The following is an 18,473-nucleotide window of genomic DNA, read 5'->3' as shown; positions in this document are numbered from 1 at the left end:
TAGCAATTCCGTAAGATCACTTTGTGAATTTAATCATAACCTTGTATGATATTTGCTGAAGCCATCACGTTCTGATTATGGCTTTGTGAATTCCATCCATAAGCTTAGCAAGCTTATACATCTTTCTTAATTATTTTTATCAAAGTGGGTGATGACTTGGCCACCAATCTCATTAATTGTGCCACCTAGTTTTATAGTGTAAGAGTCACTCATTTGAGTATTAATTCTCACCTAATTTGCTGTCACGTTTGGGGGTTGGGGTTGGGGGGGGGGTTAGCTTATCCAAATAATTATAATTAATTACCCACTAAATTTTAATTAACTTGCTAATTCCCGCATTAACCAATAATCCACATAATTAAGAATTATCTCAATTTACTTAAAATACTACTCACTTTTAACACAATTTATACACCTCACTATCATGGCCATGTGGTACCATGTATGGTATTAGTCCATAAATACCGGGTATTTTAGCTTGGGTTGTATTTTATCCCAAAATATCAAACTTTGACGAAACTTATTTTCTTCGATTCACTTAACCTCTCACCGTCACGAATTTGTTTATCCCTTGTTTGAAATAGCATAATACTTGTAATCTCAAAATAATTTTCTTCCCGAATTTATGTCAATTAACTTACGACGAACATGCCATCACGTACGTCCATGTAAAATGCGCCTTGCCTCCGTTAAGGTGTGTTTGTCAACTCCGCACAGTCCGTCATGCCGAGCTGCCCGTCATGATGTTGCCCTAATTTTCAGATTGTGTGCCAAGGCCATCATGAAAATCCTTGTCACAACCCACATCTACCGAAGAACTTTGTCAAGGGACTAACAGCTATCTACCAGACTACCGCCATACTCCATTTTCTTCTTTGCTTTTAGTCGAGTGACTCTATAAATGTTAGAAAGACGACTGGGGTCAAGTTTAAACCGAATTCAATTGAAGTTTATCTGAGTCAAGATGAAGTAAAGAGTGTGTCATTGAATTTATTTGAGAAACCATGGATGGTACTTATAAGACTAAACATTAAATTAAAGCTCACATAGCATGGTCAAAGAAACAAAGAACTTTAAGAACTCATTCAAGCAATCAATTTATTAAGGAAGAAAATGATGGTTATAATTGATTTCTCAGTTGCGATGAGTTGCCGATTCACATGATGATTGAATTACACTTATATTTTAACCAAATAAATATATCATTCGCTCAATCCATCAATGTTTTGAATGAGTTGACGAATTGCATATTTATGAGTCAAAATTAACACTCATGACTACTGGTGTCATAAAAGATTTGGTTAGAATTGTAATGACGTCCATAAAGCACGCACTCGATAATAAAGGCCCACAACGACAACTGACGGCCCTTCACCATCCAAAGTTACAATCTACCTAGCCTTTCTGTGGTTGTTGACTCAATAGCGAGAGCAGACGGATTTGATCATTTCATTTTAGGCCATAAAGTGAACTGAAGATTTGGATTGCCTCATACAATACCAAGGAAGTTGAGAAAGAAAAAGACCAACATATATTTGCTCCAATCTCAGCTTCCAAGATTATAATATTGGAATATGGGCCATTCAGTCTCAGTAAATCCAAATTCCGGCAACTTCCCAGTCAAGATATGGGTATACTCCTATGTTTAGCGCGTAGGACACCAGACACTAAAGTTTGTCATGTACTGGGGAGGCAAGAATTCGTCTACCGCTGTTTAAGTTGCAACATTTTACATCTGGATATGTCCAGATAACATCGATTTGTGTTTTGATCGACATGTCTATTGTCTAGTATATAACAAAGGAAAGTTGGACAATGAGCTTTCGCTATTTCATATGAATGGTGAGGACTTGTTACTGAAGCAGCAATAACGAATACATGAGCGCTTTACTACAAGTGGTTTGAAAGGAACTGCATTCTGTTTTACTGTTTTTGCGATAAAATGCACTAGATCTCGCTTACTTCAAGAGGAGCTCTACAACAACCGTGAAGAGAAAGTGGCAACACCCAATAATCACAAATAACAAACAACAATAGATATGACAGCATAATGCACACTGAAAAAAAAAAAACAGCCAACATGTGCAAGCCTAGTAAACAAGCAAACAACATACTGATGTGGGAGCAAGGGCGGACGACGTTATTCCTCGGATGAAAAAAATCATCTCATATTCAAAGGTTGTGTCTTTTTCTTATTTTGCCTAGAAAGTGGTACTTGGATGAAACCAAACTTCTTCTTGTGAGTAATGTATTGCTTGTGTACATTCCCATCTTTCGTAGCCTTTGCAGGATTCAATATGATCCCACTTTGCTCGCGCAGCATTTGGCTAAAAGACACATGTTGTCTTTCAGTGTGGCTTTCCATATGCTTGCCCATGACAATATGATCATCTCGCAAAATCAGCTTCCTGCTCAGTATATCTCCAATCGATATTGATGATCGAAAGACAGGGACAGGTTTGTCATTGACATTGTCTGGTTCATTGTCATCAACCAGCCGAGGGTTTCCATGACTAGTATGAGATGGCTGCGGATTTCTGAACTTATATTTGGCTGAGTTATGCCCCGAGTAATGCAGTTGCGTATGCTCTGATCTCTCCCTATAGAAACCATCTTGTTCAATAAGACTTCTTTGAGTACCATCTTCATTGTCCAAAGCCTCTTCTAGAGTACTCCTGTTGTGTCTAATATCCTTGGTAGTTTCCTCCATCTTCTTTGTAATAGCGACCTCAGATTGATTTGCTTCATTAGTTCTACGCATAGTATTCGTGTCTACGAATTTTGTTTTGCATAGCTCTTCAGCTTGCTGTGCTTTCCGGGCAAGAGCATAATATTCTTCGTATGAAATTGTGATCCCCTCGGGTTTGTGCTGAACAACATCGGAAGAATTCTTTCCATTCAATAAAGCCTTCCTTTCTGCAAAAGCAATTGCTTCCACAGCTTTAGCTGCTTCTTCCATCTTTTTCGCAGCATGCAATCTCATTTCAGCCATTCTAATACTTGCCTTTGTTCGTTCGATCTCTGACATTGCCTTCATCACCTCATATCTTGAAGCTTCTGCCATTTTCTTGAATTGCTCTGCTTCAAAGCTCAACTGCTTGAGCTCTTTGTTCATAGAGTTATCAAAACTGTCTCCATTTGTGTTGTTTTCCTCAATGGAGAACCCTGTTGCTGAAGTGAGGGACTTCCTCTGACTGCTTCTGTCGAGCATTACCTTATCTTTCTCCATTTTCTTATTCAGTGTCTCAACAGAAGATCTAATTACAGTAAGGTCTATTGACATTTTGTTAAGGTCTAATTTTGCTTGGTTCAATTCCATTAATACATGTCCCGGGGACTGAAGTGGACAAAGACTCAAGTTTTCTGCTGACTGTTCGCTAGGTGTTGGTGTTTGGCTCTCCGGATTTAAACCGGAACTGGACACAAACTCAGACACTTCTTGCATCAAATTTACTTTCAACCCTTCAACAAATCTTTTAGCTGCTTCCACTTCCCTCAAAACATTGAGGGCCTCCTGTTCCTTCACAATCAAGTCTTTCTCAAATTTTACTGCTTGCTCCTCCATTTTGCCCACGTCTACAACTTCCCTATCATGCTGCCAACAACAGTAGAATCTCATCAGTGAATGTGTTGATAAACACCAAAATGCTAGTACCCAATTATGCATTATCATCAAAAGGCTCTTTAAACATACTATAACTGCTTTTATGAAATGTATGTAAAATGATAAAACACCGATGATCATCTGGCCTGTGTACTGTACTGCCATTTTACATGTTGCTAATGCGTGCAACAGCTAATACAAAGCATTAATCACCACCAACTGTCTATGGGCAGAATTGCGACCAAGAAGACTAATTAGATTCAGAATTGAACTTTCATGTTAATTCACCTAGTAACTAGTAGTATGGAACAGCAGAGAGAAAAATAGGATGTATTGTACACAAACTAGTATCCTAACTTAAGAAGTTAACTGTGAGTTTCTTAGGCATGTACGACCTCACCCCCAGAAATATCAACAAAGGCAAAAATCAGGAAAATTACTCCTGCGAGTAAAAATTTGCAACTTCAAGCCAGTAGGCACATCACGACACGTTCATATTAGATCTAACCCAAGGAAAATCAAGAAGGGAAACCAGTGTTGTACAAAGCCAGCCTAACACTTTTTGACATGGTGTGATATTGTTCACCTTAGGCTCCCGAAAGAAGACACACTCACACCATTAAGAATATCCGTAGTTATATGTAGCTTCTTTTTATTATTAGCTCGAATGTGATACTTTGTTTGCACACCAACAAAACAGAAAAACTAAAGAAATTAAAAATCTAACAAATTAAGCTGCTACAGCATAGGGTGAGTGTCATAATAACCAAGATTATATGGTATCACAAAGTTAACTTAACCCTTCTAAATGACAATTTGCCAAGCTTCAGGTTTGACTTCCATGTAGTTGAAATTACTAGATCAATTGTGACAATTGTACTTCAGCCCCCGGCTAGAAACTCTCTGAAATGAAAAAGACAAAGGGCAGTTTGGACTTACATCGTCGGGAGGTGGTAAACGGAGTAAGTGATGGGGAATCCAAGGGCCACTGCCCCCAAAATGGTCCACAGCCTCCTTCACCGACTCGAAAGGCAGAGATGTGTCAATTTCCACTCTTGGATTGCAGATAATTTTCTTGGTTTCAGCCGCTGCCGGTTCTCCATTTCCAGCCATAGAGCTGAATAAAAAGAGGAACAGAGAAATGAATGCTGGTTAGAATGTTGAAGTGAGTGAATGAGGAGTTAATTAACTAGCAGGGTGCCAAGGTATTTATGACAACGGTTCATTTATAGTATGAGAGCAGCAGGGTGCAGACTACAGACTTATATATAAAGTCTCATAATTCTTTAAAATGAAAACTCTCAGTTTTATGATGTATTAAATATACCATTTTACTTTACTACCTCCGTTCATTTTTAACTGTGCATTATTCTAAAAAATAGATTTTCATCTTTACTTGTCACTTTTAGTATATCAAGAGAAAACAATTTCTTTTTTCATGTTATACCCACAATATTAATTACTCATTTCAAATCATTTTCTCAAATCCATTAAAAATATACATCAATTAATATGAATATCATGGTAAATTATGCACTTCATTTATTATTTCTTAAGGGGTGTGCAAAGTCCATAGTGAATAAGTAAAAGTGAACGGAGGGAGTATCTTTAAATTTTTCATTTTGTAATCATGCAAATATCAACCATAAGTTTCAATTTTTTTTTTTTTAAAAATTTGCCTAGTCAAACAAGTTAATTTAAAATGAACGAGGAGTATATATTATAAGTTCATACTCGTTGTCATAAAACAAAAATTACTACAAGAATAATAGGTAGTTCAAGATCACTCATTTTAAATCTGTAATTAGACAAATGGAATGAACAAATGTAATGATATTTGCAGTGAAATTGAGAGGTTGATGAAAATAATGGCTGGGTTGTGATGGTGATGATTATGTTTGGAATAGTCAAAAAATAGGACCATTGTTTTTACCATTCCATTGTTTACAGAGCACAAACCAATAATCCAAGTCGTGTTCAGTGAGAGCGTGTATGTGTATATGTGTGAGTGCAGATGAAAAAAGAGGAAGGAGGGGACAAACTAAAGCTTAAAGGGGAAAGTGGTCGTTAGTACATCAACTGTCATTAGGAAATTACTGTGAAAAGGAGTATAAAAGGATGGATTTTCACTTTGTTTTTTAAATGGTATACCAAGGACCACAGGAAAATTAAAAATCCCTTGTCACAATATCTCAATTTGTTCCAATTTATGTGTAAAACGGTTATGATTATGGTTAATGCTTCGAATTTCTTATGGAAAACGGTTACTTCATCAATGAAAGGGAGTCTTGGCATAGCCATTAAAGTTGCTGCTATTTGACTAGGAGACCGGGGGTTCGAACCATAGAAACAACCTCTTGCAGAAATGTAAGGTAAGACTGCGTACAATAGACCCTTGTGATCCGGCCATTTCTCGAACCCCGCACACAGCAGAAGCTTAGTACACCAGACTGCCCTTAAAACAATCTCAAAATATATATACTATATTTACATTCAAATGCGGACCTATTGTTATGAAGGAATAATAACACTTCTCACTTGTTGAATTAAAACTTTAGATTCGTTTCTGCTCATTTATTAAGGTTAGACAAACTATCATATATATATATATATATATATTTTTTTTTTTTGGTATGATATAGTATATTTCTATGATCATCGAACACATAGCTCGTTTTATTTATTGAATTTGCAATTATTTATTTATTTTGAATATACAAAATTTAAGCAAAGCCTATATAATTCTCTAAACCCTCACCCCAACAAAATTTATAGCTCCACCCCATCCCCCAAGGAAAATGGGGGGAATAGGGCTGTGGTCAAATGTGGAGTTTCCTCGAAGGTCTCTTTGTTTCTTTTCTCCTTTTTGTTGTTTGTTCATATAAGTGAAGGGATTCTTTAAAGGAAGTTGGTAGAGAGAAATAAATGAGATATATATTTTTTGATCTTGCCATGCTCGTAAAGTTATTTTCCGGCTTTGAGAAGGCAGTCGGCACTAGCAAAGATTGATTTGACTAAAGAGAAAAAGTGCAAATATAGAGAGAAAGCATTATATGCAACAATAAAAGCAGAAACAAAAAGCAGAGAATACACGGAATTTCACTTTGCAATTCCATCCCATTATTGATGGACACACACACGCAATTGATTGCCAATGGAATTTTCCGTGATTATAGGGTCTTAGCTTTAACCATTCATTTCAATGAAATTTTTCTATATCCTTTTTAGCTCACCCTACTTTCCCATTTTAAAAACTTACTACTAAATCCAATTGTTTACTTTCTCATGCCATGGAATATTTCGTTTTCCGACGAAGAACGTTAAATTTTTTTATTTATTTTCTTTTTAATTGCTTGTCTAACATAGTTGAATAGACAAGCGCTAAGATCTCAAACTCACATGCCGTTCGAAAAAATAGTTTAAATATATTGTCCTTCCGCATATATCATAGTAGCATAAACTTTGTTATTAATTTTTTTAAGGGCAAAGGAATATTATGCTACTATGGGGTTTGAACTCTCCCTCTCACCTTTGGAAGACAAGGGTTGGGAGCCACCAAGTGAGCTAGCCCTTAATCCCGTTTCTCTAAATTAGTCCTATAACTTTTTTAGGGTGTATTAACTACTCCATAAGCATTAATTTGGTCAAAAGAGATCCAGGGGGAAGTCAAATGAATAAACTTGTGTTGGTATATATGAAAGAGAGAGGCTACGTACGCGGATGAAATGATTTGACAGGATTAATTAGTCAAATTTGTACTTCGCCTTTCTTATATTTAGTTATACTTTTCATCTGAAAGATCATCTATATATTCGCTGTATAGATATGAGTAATTTCATGATTTTGTGTCCTTAGAAATATTTCCAATACCTATATTTCGAATTTGCAATGCAGTGGAAGACCGCTCAGTCGCTCACATTCTCTCTTAAAATATTATACTATTAAACTCACTAACCCACCAATCTATGAGTTCTGATATGCATTTTTCTTTCCTGCTATTTTTATATTTCATTTACTTTTAATTATATCTCTTTTAAGTATGAAGTTGAGTATTACCTCAAAATTATGTATGCGTAACAAAATGTAATGATTCGTCAGGTAACGAGAAAATATGAGTAATCTCTCTGTCCTTTAAAAGCTCATGCACGTAATGAACACATTTATGAAAAGAGTACGAATTTAACCGATTCTCCCCTCGCCCCAATCAATTAAGCATATCAGGTTATCAACAAGTTAATCAAATGTAAGATGGCAAATGCATATATTAATTGTTATCTTCAATATTTACCCACAAACAAGTTTAGACAGAAGAATATGATGGTGAGAGTGCTATATAGTTATTTTTTTTGAAATTAGGTTTGATAGGTAATCACCATGATGATAAAAACATCTCACAATTTCATGATAAATCCGTGGAATTTTTACAAGTATGATTATGCTATTCACCAACCACTTATTTCACTACTAAGTTTGTCATGATTCATTAAGGAACTGCACATGCTGGCAACTACTGGATCCAAGAGATTTTACATCTCAACACTTAGCTAGCGTTGTTCAAAATTTTATAGTAATAAAGTCTATCTTAACTCTTTTATTAGTTTGGCATATTTGGTTAATACATATGAAAGCTTCCATTCATTTTCCTAGATGTGTTACCTTCTGGAATCAATCTTTAATTTGGCTTTTAGAAAATTTATATGTCACAAGTTCAATTATCGGCTGAAGTGCGATGTTACGATCCGAAATTCCCACCTTCAGGACCGTGATGACGCCTAACATTTCACTTGCTAGGCAAGCCAACGCTAGAAACTGTTTTTAGCCATTTTAATAATTTAAATTAAACGATAACCAAGAAACTGAATAAACTGAAATAGAATGAATAAACCAAAATAACAGCGATATCTAGATACAATCCCAGAACTGATGTCACAAGTATACGAGCGATTAGAGTACTACAAATAATAGTCTGAATGAAAGCATAAATGTCTGAAATGAAATAAACAACTAGAGTAATGTAGAAGGAGACTTCAGAGCTGCGAACGCTATGCAACTGTACCTCAAGTCTCCGTCAAGCACCAGATCCGAGCAATCTACTGACAACCGTTGGGACCAACTCCAATATCTGCACAAGAAGTGTTGAATGTAGTATGATTACAACCGACCCATGTACTCTGTAAGTACCGGGCCTAACCTCGACGAAGTAGTGATGAGGCTAAGGCGGGTCACTTACAATAATCTATACGCAACATCATCATCATAAGAATAATAATAATAATCATCATCAAATAATAATAATAATAATAATAATAATAATAATAATAATAATAATAATAATAATAATAATAATAATAATAGGAAAGGAAAACAGAAAATGACGGCAAGGCATTTAACTAATGAAAACAAATTCAATCATCGAAATTAGTGAATCCAGAAATATCAGTCCTTAGAATCTCATATGAAAATACTGAAAGCTAACACAATACAACAATGAGTACAACACACACAATCCATTGCGGCGCACAACCCGATCCCACCGTACAAACACTATCCTCCCTTATTTCACCATATCAACATCAAAAATCACATATAAAATCTGTTGCGGCGCGCAACCGGATCCCATCATATAATCATAATCAATATCATAATCCTCCCTTATTTCACGATATAAATATCAAAATCACATGTAAAATCCGTTGCGGCGCGCAACCCGATCCCACCGTATCAATATCAAAATCCTCCCTTATTACATCATATCACAACCATTGCGGCGTGCAACCCGATCCATAAATAAATTCAATAATTATAATCAATTCAACAATTCAATTCACAAGAATCTCTATGATTAAAGAATAGGAAAGCAAAGCAATAAAGGAACCTCGTACCAAATCAAGGAATGCCACAATTAATACAAAGCATCAGACAAACCAAATATATGACAATTAAAGCGTACAAGTAAGACAATTAAGGCAAATATCAATTAATCATGAAATCATGGAAGAAACAAACATTTCAATACACGAGTAGATAAATGATAAGTAATAAGTTACGACATAGAAAGCAATTAAAGCATGTAACAATTAAGACATGGAATAGGATAATAAATAAAATACGTGAAAGCATAGAAATAATTAATTTGACGGCGTATATACACTCGTCACCTCGCATATACACCATTACACACGTAATTCACATAACATATCGTTCAAGGATTCATAATTCACTCAAATCAAGGTTAGACCCAACACTTACCTCGCTTCGCAATCAACTCAAAGCTCAACTGGGGCCTTTACTCTAAAATTCGCCTCCAAACCAATCAAATCTAACCAAAATCGACTTAATATTATCAAACAATGCCAGGGAAATCAATTACAATAGATAACGCAAAGATCTTTACACTTTTCCCAAAAAATCAACCCCGGGCCCCGCTTGGTCAAAACTCGAAATTCAGACCAGAATCCAATTACCCATTCACCCCCGAGCCCGATTATATGATTACTTTCGAAATCCGACCTCAATTTGAGGTCTAAATCTTAATTTTAAAAAACCTCCCAATTCTACCCAAATTCTTAATTTCTACCATGAAAATCCTAGATATAATGATGAAAACACTTGAAAAGTAATGGGTAATTGAAAGGAAATAGATTAAAGTTGCTTACCAATATTTTTGGGAAGAAAATCCTCTTAGAAAATTGCTTCTAGGGTATTTAGGGTTCCAAAATATGAAAAGTGAGGCAAAAATCTCGTCCCTCAACTTTTTGTCCAGGCATAGATGTAGCAATTGCGACATTTGCGAACCCCGCAAATGCGAGAAATCCATCGCAAATGCGAAGAACTCATATCTCTGATGTCATCGCAAATGCGATGATTTTGTTGGGACATCCACAAATGCGACCACTTTGATCGCAAATGCGAACCAGCCCAACCCAACATCCCATCGCAAATGCGAAGAAACTGTTTGCAAATGCGAACCTGATAGAGTTACTCCTTCTATTGCAAATGCGATCCTAAGCTCGCAATTGCGAGAATTGAGACCTGTGCAAAAAAAAAAACCCAGCAGACTCCTAACTCTATCAAACACTCCGCCACGCGTTCGAAACTCACCCGAGCCCCTTAGGCTCCAAATCAAATATGCACAGAAGTGTAATAACATCATACGAGCTTGCTAGCGCAATCAAATTATCAAAATAACATCTAGAACTACGAATCAGACATCAAAATAAATGATATTTTCAAAGAAACTCAAGAACATGCAAATTTACAACCGAAAGTTCGAATCATGTCAAATCAACTTCGTTTTGCACCAAATTTTGCAGACAAGTCATAAATAGTGAAATGAACCTATACCAAGTTCCGGAACCAAAATCCAAACCCAGTAGCAACAAAGTTAACCTGCGGTCAAACTTAAGAATTCTTTTAGCCTTCATTTTACTAGTTTTCAACAAATTACGTTAAATCAAGTTAGGGACTTCCGAATTCGATTCCGGGTATACGCTCAAGTCCCAAATCACGATACAGACCCACTAGGATCGTCAAAATACTAATCCGGGTCCATTTATACAAACATTGACCGTAGTGAACTCAAATGAGTTTTAAGGTAAAAAAATATATTTTCTTCAATTTTTCACATAAAAATATTTTCGAAAAAAGACATGGACTGTGCATGCAAATCGAGGAAGGCTAAACGGATCTATTCGAGATCTCAAAACACGGAAATAAAGGCTAAAACTCAAAGTGACCTATCAGGTCATCACATTAATTGCGAGATTTGAGACCTGTACAAAAAAACGAGTAGACTCCTAACTCTATCAAACATTCTGCCATGCGTCTAAAACTCACCCGAGCCCTTCGGGCTCCAAACCAAACTTGCACACAAGTGTAATAATATCATACGAACTTGCTCGCGTGATCAAATCACCAAAACAATACCTAAATCTACGAATTAGACATAAAAATGAATGATATTTTCAAAGAAACTCAAGAACATGCAAATTTACAACTGGACGTCTGAATCACGTCAAATCAACTCCGTTTTGCACCAAATTTTGCAGACAAATCATAAATAGTGAAATGAACTTATACTAAATTCCGAACCCGAAATTTGAACCCGGTAGCAATAAAGTCAACCTACAGTCAAACTTAAGAATTCTTTTAGCCTTCATTTTACTAGTGTTCAACAAATTATGTTAAATCAAGTTAGGGACTTCCGAATTTGATTCTGTGTATACGCCCAAGTCCCAAATCACGATACAGACCCATCGGGGCTGTCAAAATACTGATTCGAGTCCGTTTACACAAACATTGACCGTAGTCAACTCAAATGAGTTTTAAGGCAAAATTTCACATTTTCTTCAATTTTTCACATAAAAATATTTTCGAAAAAAGACATGAATTACGCACGCAAATCAATGAAGGCTAAACGAAGCTATTCGAGGTCTCAAAATATAAAAATATAGGCTAAAACTCAAAGTGACCAATTGGGTCATCATATTATCCACCTCTAAAATAAGTGTTCGTCCTCGAACGGATATCAAAAGGTACCTGGACTGGTGAAAAGGTGTCGATATCTACTCCGCATGTCCGACTCGGACTCCCACGTGGCTGCCTCGACCGGCTGACCTCTCCACTGTACTCGAACTGAAGGATAACTTTTAAACCTAACTTCCGGACTTGCCGGGCTAGAATGGCCACCAGCTCCTCTTCATAAGTCAAATCCTTGTCCAATTGGAGTGAGCTGAAATCTAACACATGAGACGGATCACCGTGATACTTTTGAAGCATGGACACATGGAACACCAGATGGACTGCCGATAAACTAGGTGGCAATACACTCTATAGGTAACCTCACCCACTCTCTCAAGAATCTCAAAAGGTCCGATATACCCAGGGCTCAACTTGCCCTTCTCTTAGAACCTCATCACACCCTTCATAGGTGAAACCCTAAGCAATACCCTCTCCCCAACCATGAATGCAACATTACAAACTCTACGATTAGCATAACTCTTCTCCCTAAACTGAGCTGTGCGAAGTCGATCCTGAATCATCTTGACCTTTTCCAAGGCATCCTGAAACAAGTCGGTACCCAACAATCAAGCCTTTTCCCGCTCGAACGGCACTGCCTCCCGTATAATGCCTCATAGGGAGCTATTTGAATGCTCAATCGGTAGCTATTGTTATAGGCAAACTCTGTGGCAAGAACTGATCCCAAGAACCCCTGAAATCCATAATGCAAGCGCGAAGCATCTCCTCAATTATCTAAATAGTGCGCTCGAACTGTCCGTCCATCATGTGATAAAATGTTGTACTCAACTTAACCCACGTGACTAAATCATATTGTACGGCCCTCCAGAAGTGCGAGTGAACTGCGTACCTCGATTAGAAATGATGGACACGGGCACACTGTGAAGACGGACGATTTCGCAGATATAGATCTCAGCTAACCGCTCTGACGAATAGGTAACTGCCACTAGAATGAAATGTGCCGACTTGGTCAACTTGTCCACAATGACCCATACCGCGTCGAACTTCTTCTGAGTCCATGGGAGCCCAACAATAAAATTCATATTAATACACTCCCACTTCCACTCAGGAATCTCTAGCCTCTGAAGCAAGCCACTAGGCCTCTGATGCTCGTATTGTACTTGTTGACAATTCAGACAATGAGCTACATATGCAAATATGTCCTTCTTCATTCTCCTCCACCAATAATGCTGCCGCAAGTCCTGATACATCTTGGTAGCACCCAGATGAATAGAATACCGAGAACTATGGGCCTTCTCAAGAATCAACTCACGAAGCCCATCCACATTGGGCACACAAATACGACCCTGCATCCGCAAAACCCCATCATCTCCGACAATAACCTGCTTGGAACCACCGTGTCGCACCGTGTCCTTAAGGAAAAACAAATGGGGTAATCATATTGATGCTCTATGATGCGCTCATACAAGGAAGACCGAGAGAGCATGCAAGCTAGAACACGATCGGGCTCCGAAACATCTAACCTCATGAACTGATTGGCCAAAGCATGAACATCTAATGCTAGAGGCCTCTCACTAACTGGAATGTACGCAACGCTACCCATACTCACAACCTTTCTACTCAAGGCATCGGCCACCACATTGGCCTTCTCGGGATGGTACAAAATGGTGATATCATTATCTTTCAATATCTCCAACCACTTCCTCTGCCTCAAGTTGAGATTCTTTTACTTGAACAAATACTGTAGACTCCGATGAACTATGAACACCTCACATGATATGCCATAGAGATAATGCCTCCAAATCTTCAGCCCATGAACAATGGCTGCCAACTCTAGATCCTGAACATGGTAATTCTTCTCATAAACCTTCAACTTCCGCGATGTGTATGCCATCACCCTTCCAGCCTGTATCAATACTATACCAAGCCCAATACGAGATGCATCACAATATACCGTGTAAGATCCTAAACTTGTGGGCAACACCAACATTGCGCCGTAGTCAAGTAGTCTTGAGCTTATGAAAGCTCAACTCATACTCATCCGACCACCTGAATGGAGCACCCTTCTAGATCAATCTAGTCAATGGGGCTGCTATGGATGAAAACCCCTCCACGAATCGGCGATAACAACCTGCCAAACCCAGGAAAATTCGGATCTCTGTAGCTGAAGTAGGTCTAGGCCAGTTCTTAACTACCTCAATCTTCTTAAGATCCACTTTTATGCCTTCTGCCGAAACAACATGCCCCAAAAAGGCAACTAGGTCTAACCAAAACTCACAATTTGAAAGCTTGGCATGTAAATGTAACTAACTATCCATCAGAGTCTGAAGTACAATTCGAAGATGCTGCTCATGCTCCTCTCGACTGCGCGAGTAGATCAAGATATCATCAATGAATACGATCACAAAAGAATCTAAATAGTTCTTGAATATCTGGTTCATCAAATCTATAAATGTTGCTGGGGCATTTGTCAACCTAAATGACATCACTAGGAACTCATAATGTCCACACTGAGTCTGAAAAGCCGTCTTAGGGATATCAGATGCCCTAATCTTTAACTAATAGTAGCCAGACCTTAAACCAATCTTTGAAAACACCTTAGCACCCTGAAGCTGATCAAATAAGCCATCAATCATCGGAAACAAATACTTGTTCTTGATAGTGACCTTGTTCAACTGTTGATAGTCTATCCACACCCCCATCGATCCATCTTTCTTCTTCACAAACAACACATGCACATCCCAAGGCGAGACACTAAGTCTAATGAATCCCTTATCAAGCAAATCTTGTAATTGCTCCTTCAATTCCTTCAACTCCATAGGGCCATGCGATATGGTGGAATGGAAATAGGCTGAGTGTCCAGAGCCAAATCAATACAGAAGTCAATATCTCTATCGAGTGACATCCCCGAAAGATCTGCAGGAAACACCTCTGGAAACTCACGCATAATAGGTACTGAATCCATGGAAGGAACCTTCGCACTCGAATCACGAACATAGGCCAAATATGCTAGACATCCCTACTCGACCATACGTTGAGCCTTCACATAAAAAATAACCCTGCTGGTAGAATGGCTAGAGTCCCTCTCCACTCTAACCGAGGCAACCCTGGCATGGCTAAGGTCACCATCTTGGCATGACAATCCAATATAGCATGATAAGGTGACAACCAATCCATACCCAAGATAATATCAAAATCTACCATATCAAGAATTAGAAGATCTATGCTAGTCTCAAGACTCCAAATAGTAATCACACACGATCAATAGACATGATCTACAACAATAAAATCTCCCATAAACGTGGACACATACACAAGAGAACTCAAAGAATCACGAGGCACAACCAGATATGAAGCAAAATAGGATGACATGTAGGAATAAGTAGAGCCCAGATCAAATAGAACTGAAGCATCTCTATAGAAAACTGAAACAATATTTGTGATAATGACGTCAGATGAATCAGCCTCAGATCTAGTTGGGAAAATATAAAATCGGGGCTGGGCCCCACCACTCTGACCTACATCCCTGGGACGACCTCTAGTTGGCCGGCCTCTACCTCTAACGGCCTGATCTCTACCTCTAATGGTCTGACCTCCACCTCTGGTTGCATGACCCCTGCCTTTAGCTGGATGAGCAGGCGGTGGAGTAATCGATGCCGGGACCATGGCACGAGAACTCTGTTGTGGCATGCCGCCCAATAATCTCACACAAAACCTCATGATGTGACTAGTACCTCCACACTCAAAACACCCATCCTGCTGCTGAAGCTGACTCTAACGGGCCAGATAACCATGGTGATAGCTCTGGATTGGAGGCGCACTAATAGGAGCTGATGGTGCACTATAGGTTGGCTGCCCACAATGAGATACATAAAGACCATGACTCCCTGAAGCACTTTGAGATGCCTGAAGCGCTGACTGAAATGACTGGGAAGGATGGCCTCTACCAAAAGTACCCCTGCCTCTAGATGAGGCACCACTGAAACTACCATAATGATGAGGCCTTTTATCAGACACCGGCCCCCTCTCCTGACCACGAACTATTTCGATCCGTCTAGCAATATTTATAGCCCTATGAAAAGAAATATCATCTCTAGTCTCCTTGGCCATCTGTAGCATGATAGTGAAAGTGAGCCCATCAATGAATCTCCTCACTCTCTCCCTCTCTGTAGGGAGCATGATAGTGGCATGGCGAGCTAGGTCCACAAATCGAGTCTCGTACTGGGTAACAGTCATACTACCCTGCTGAAGGCGCTCAAACTGCTTGCGGTAATCCTCTCTTAGAGTGACATGAATGAACTTCTCTAGAAATAGCTGTGAAAACTGGTCCTAGGTAAGTGCACGCGAACCAGCTAGTCTAGTCAACATATAATCTCTCCACCATCTCTTGGCGGAACCAGTCATCTGAAACACTGCAAAGTTGACCCCATTGGTCTCAACTATGCCCATGTTCTGCAACTCCTCGTGTCAGCGGTCTAGATAATCTTGTGGGTCCTAAGAAGGTGCACCACTGAAATGAATAGGGAAGATCTTGGTAAACTTATCCAACCTCAACAAAGCCTCAAAAGACATAGCGGGCCTATCACCGGCTTGTGGCGCAACAACTGGTTGAACCACCCTAACTGACGGGGCTGCTGGAGTCTGATATAGGGGAGCCACCTGCTCCGGGGTGTGAGTAGTAGGAGTCTGTGCTCCTCCCCCAGCCCGAGAGATGACTAGTGCCACCGGAAATGCATCGGTCTGGGCTACACCTCTATAAGGCCCACCAAACGGACTAGAGCATCCTGAAGCACTAGAGTGGCTATGAACCCCTATGGGGCCTGAGCTGGTCCGACGGGTATGGTCTGAGCTGGGACCTCCTCCTCAAGATCTACCTGAGGATCTATTGCGGGTGATGCTACTCGAGCTCTAGGTTGATCTCTGCCTCTGGCTCGGCCTCGACCTCGACTCCTAGTAGTAGCTGTCACAGGGGGCTTCGGCTCCTTTCCGACTGTAGATGTTGTGCGTGTTCTTGACATCTGCGAGTAAACAAGAATAGAATGGTTCAATCATCAATGATAGAATAAAGCGTATGATAGAGAAGGAAAGAAGTGAAATATTTCCTAGACTTCATAGCCTCTAGGAGATAAGTATTGGCGTCTCTGTACCGATCCTCCAGACTTTACTAAGCTTGCTCGTGACTCGTGAGACCTAGGCAACCTAGTTCTCTAATACCAACTTGTCACGACCCGAAATTCCCACCCTCAGGACCGTGACAACACCTAATATTTCACTTGCTAGACAAGCCAACGTTAGAAATTATTTTTAGCCATTTTAACAATTCAAATTAAATTATAACCAAGAAACTGAATAACTGAAATACAGTGAGTAAACCAAAATAACAGCGATATCTAGATACAATCTCATAATTTATGTCACAAGTACACGAGCGACTAGAGTACTATAAATAATAGTCTAAATGAAAGCATAACTGCCTGAAATGAAATAAACCGCTGGAGTAATGTAGAAGGGGACTTCAGGGTTGCGAACGCCATGCAGTTGTACCTCAAGTCTCCGTCAAGCACCGGACCCGAGCAATCTACTAACCACCGCTGGGACCAACTCCAAAATCTGCATAAGAAGTACCCCATGTACTCTGTAAGTGTCGAGCCTAACCTCGACGAAATAGTGACGAGGCTAAGGCGGGTCACTTACAATAACCTATACACAGTATTATAATAATAATAATAATAATAATAATAATAATAATAATAATAATAATAATAATAATAATAATAATAGAAAAGGAAAATAGGAAATGACTTCAAAGCAGTTAACTAATAAAAATAAACTCAATCCTCGAAATCAATGAATCTAGAAAAATTAGTCCTCAGAATCTCATATGAAAATACTGAAAGCTAACACAATACAATAAAGAGTACAACACACACAATCCGTTGTGGCGTGCAACCCGATCCCACCGTACAAATACAATCCTCCCTTATTTCACCATATCAACATCAAGAATCACATATAAAATCTGTTGCGGCGCACAACCGATCCCACCATATAATCAGAATCAATATCATAATCTTCCCTTATTTCACCATATAAATATCAAAATCACATGTAAAATCTGTTGCGGCGCGCTACTCGATCCCAACCATATCAATATCAAAATCCTCTCTTATTCCACCATATCACAACCGTTGAGGCGTGCAACCCTATCCATAAACAAATTCAATAATTGTAATCAATTCAACAATTCAACAATTCAATTCACAAGAATCTTTACGATTAAAGAATAGGAAAACAAAGCAATAAAGAAACCCCATACCTAATCAAGGAATGCTATAATTAATACAAAGCAACAGACAAGCCAAACATATGACAGCTAAAGAGTACAAGTAAG

At 38.7% G+C, this 18,473-nt stretch overlaps 2 protein-coding genes across 2 annotated transcripts; both read right to left on the bottom strand.

Moving 5' to 3' along the window:
* Positions 1-1,897: 1,897 nt before the first annotated feature.
* Positions 1,898-4,838, bottom strand: LOC104100830 (WEB family protein At2g38370-like). The gene is made up of 2 exons (XM_009608171.4): positions 4,544-4,838; positions 1,898-3,595 (listed from the first exon to the last, which is right to left on the bottom strand). Exons 1-2 carry the CDS (start codon positions 4,715-4,717, stop codon positions 2,162-2,164), a joined length of 1,608 nt encoding a protein of 535 aa, XP_009606466.1. The 5' UTR covers positions 4,718-4,838; the 3' UTR covers positions 1,898-2,161.
* An 11,018-nt stretch (positions 4,839-15,856) lies between these two features.
* Positions 15,857-16,318, bottom strand: LOC138907939 (uncharacterized). Its single transcript, XM_070198566.1, has one exon. It carries the CDS (start codon positions 16,316-16,318, stop codon positions 15,857-15,859), a length of 462 nt encoding a protein of 153 aa, XP_070054667.1.
* Positions 16,319-18,473: the final 2,155 nt, after the last annotated feature.

Source organism: Nicotiana tomentosiformis, chromosome 3 (genome assembly GCF_000390325.3).
Source record: "Nicotiana tomentosiformis chromosome 3, ASM39032v3, whole genome shotgun sequence".
Classification (NCBI taxonomy): Eukaryota; Viridiplantae; Streptophyta; class Magnoliopsida; order Solanales; family Solanaceae; genus Nicotiana; species Nicotiana tomentosiformis.
The sequence above is the reverse complement of the archived record's forward strand: the minus strand, read 5'-3'. Positions and strand labels throughout refer to the sequence as shown.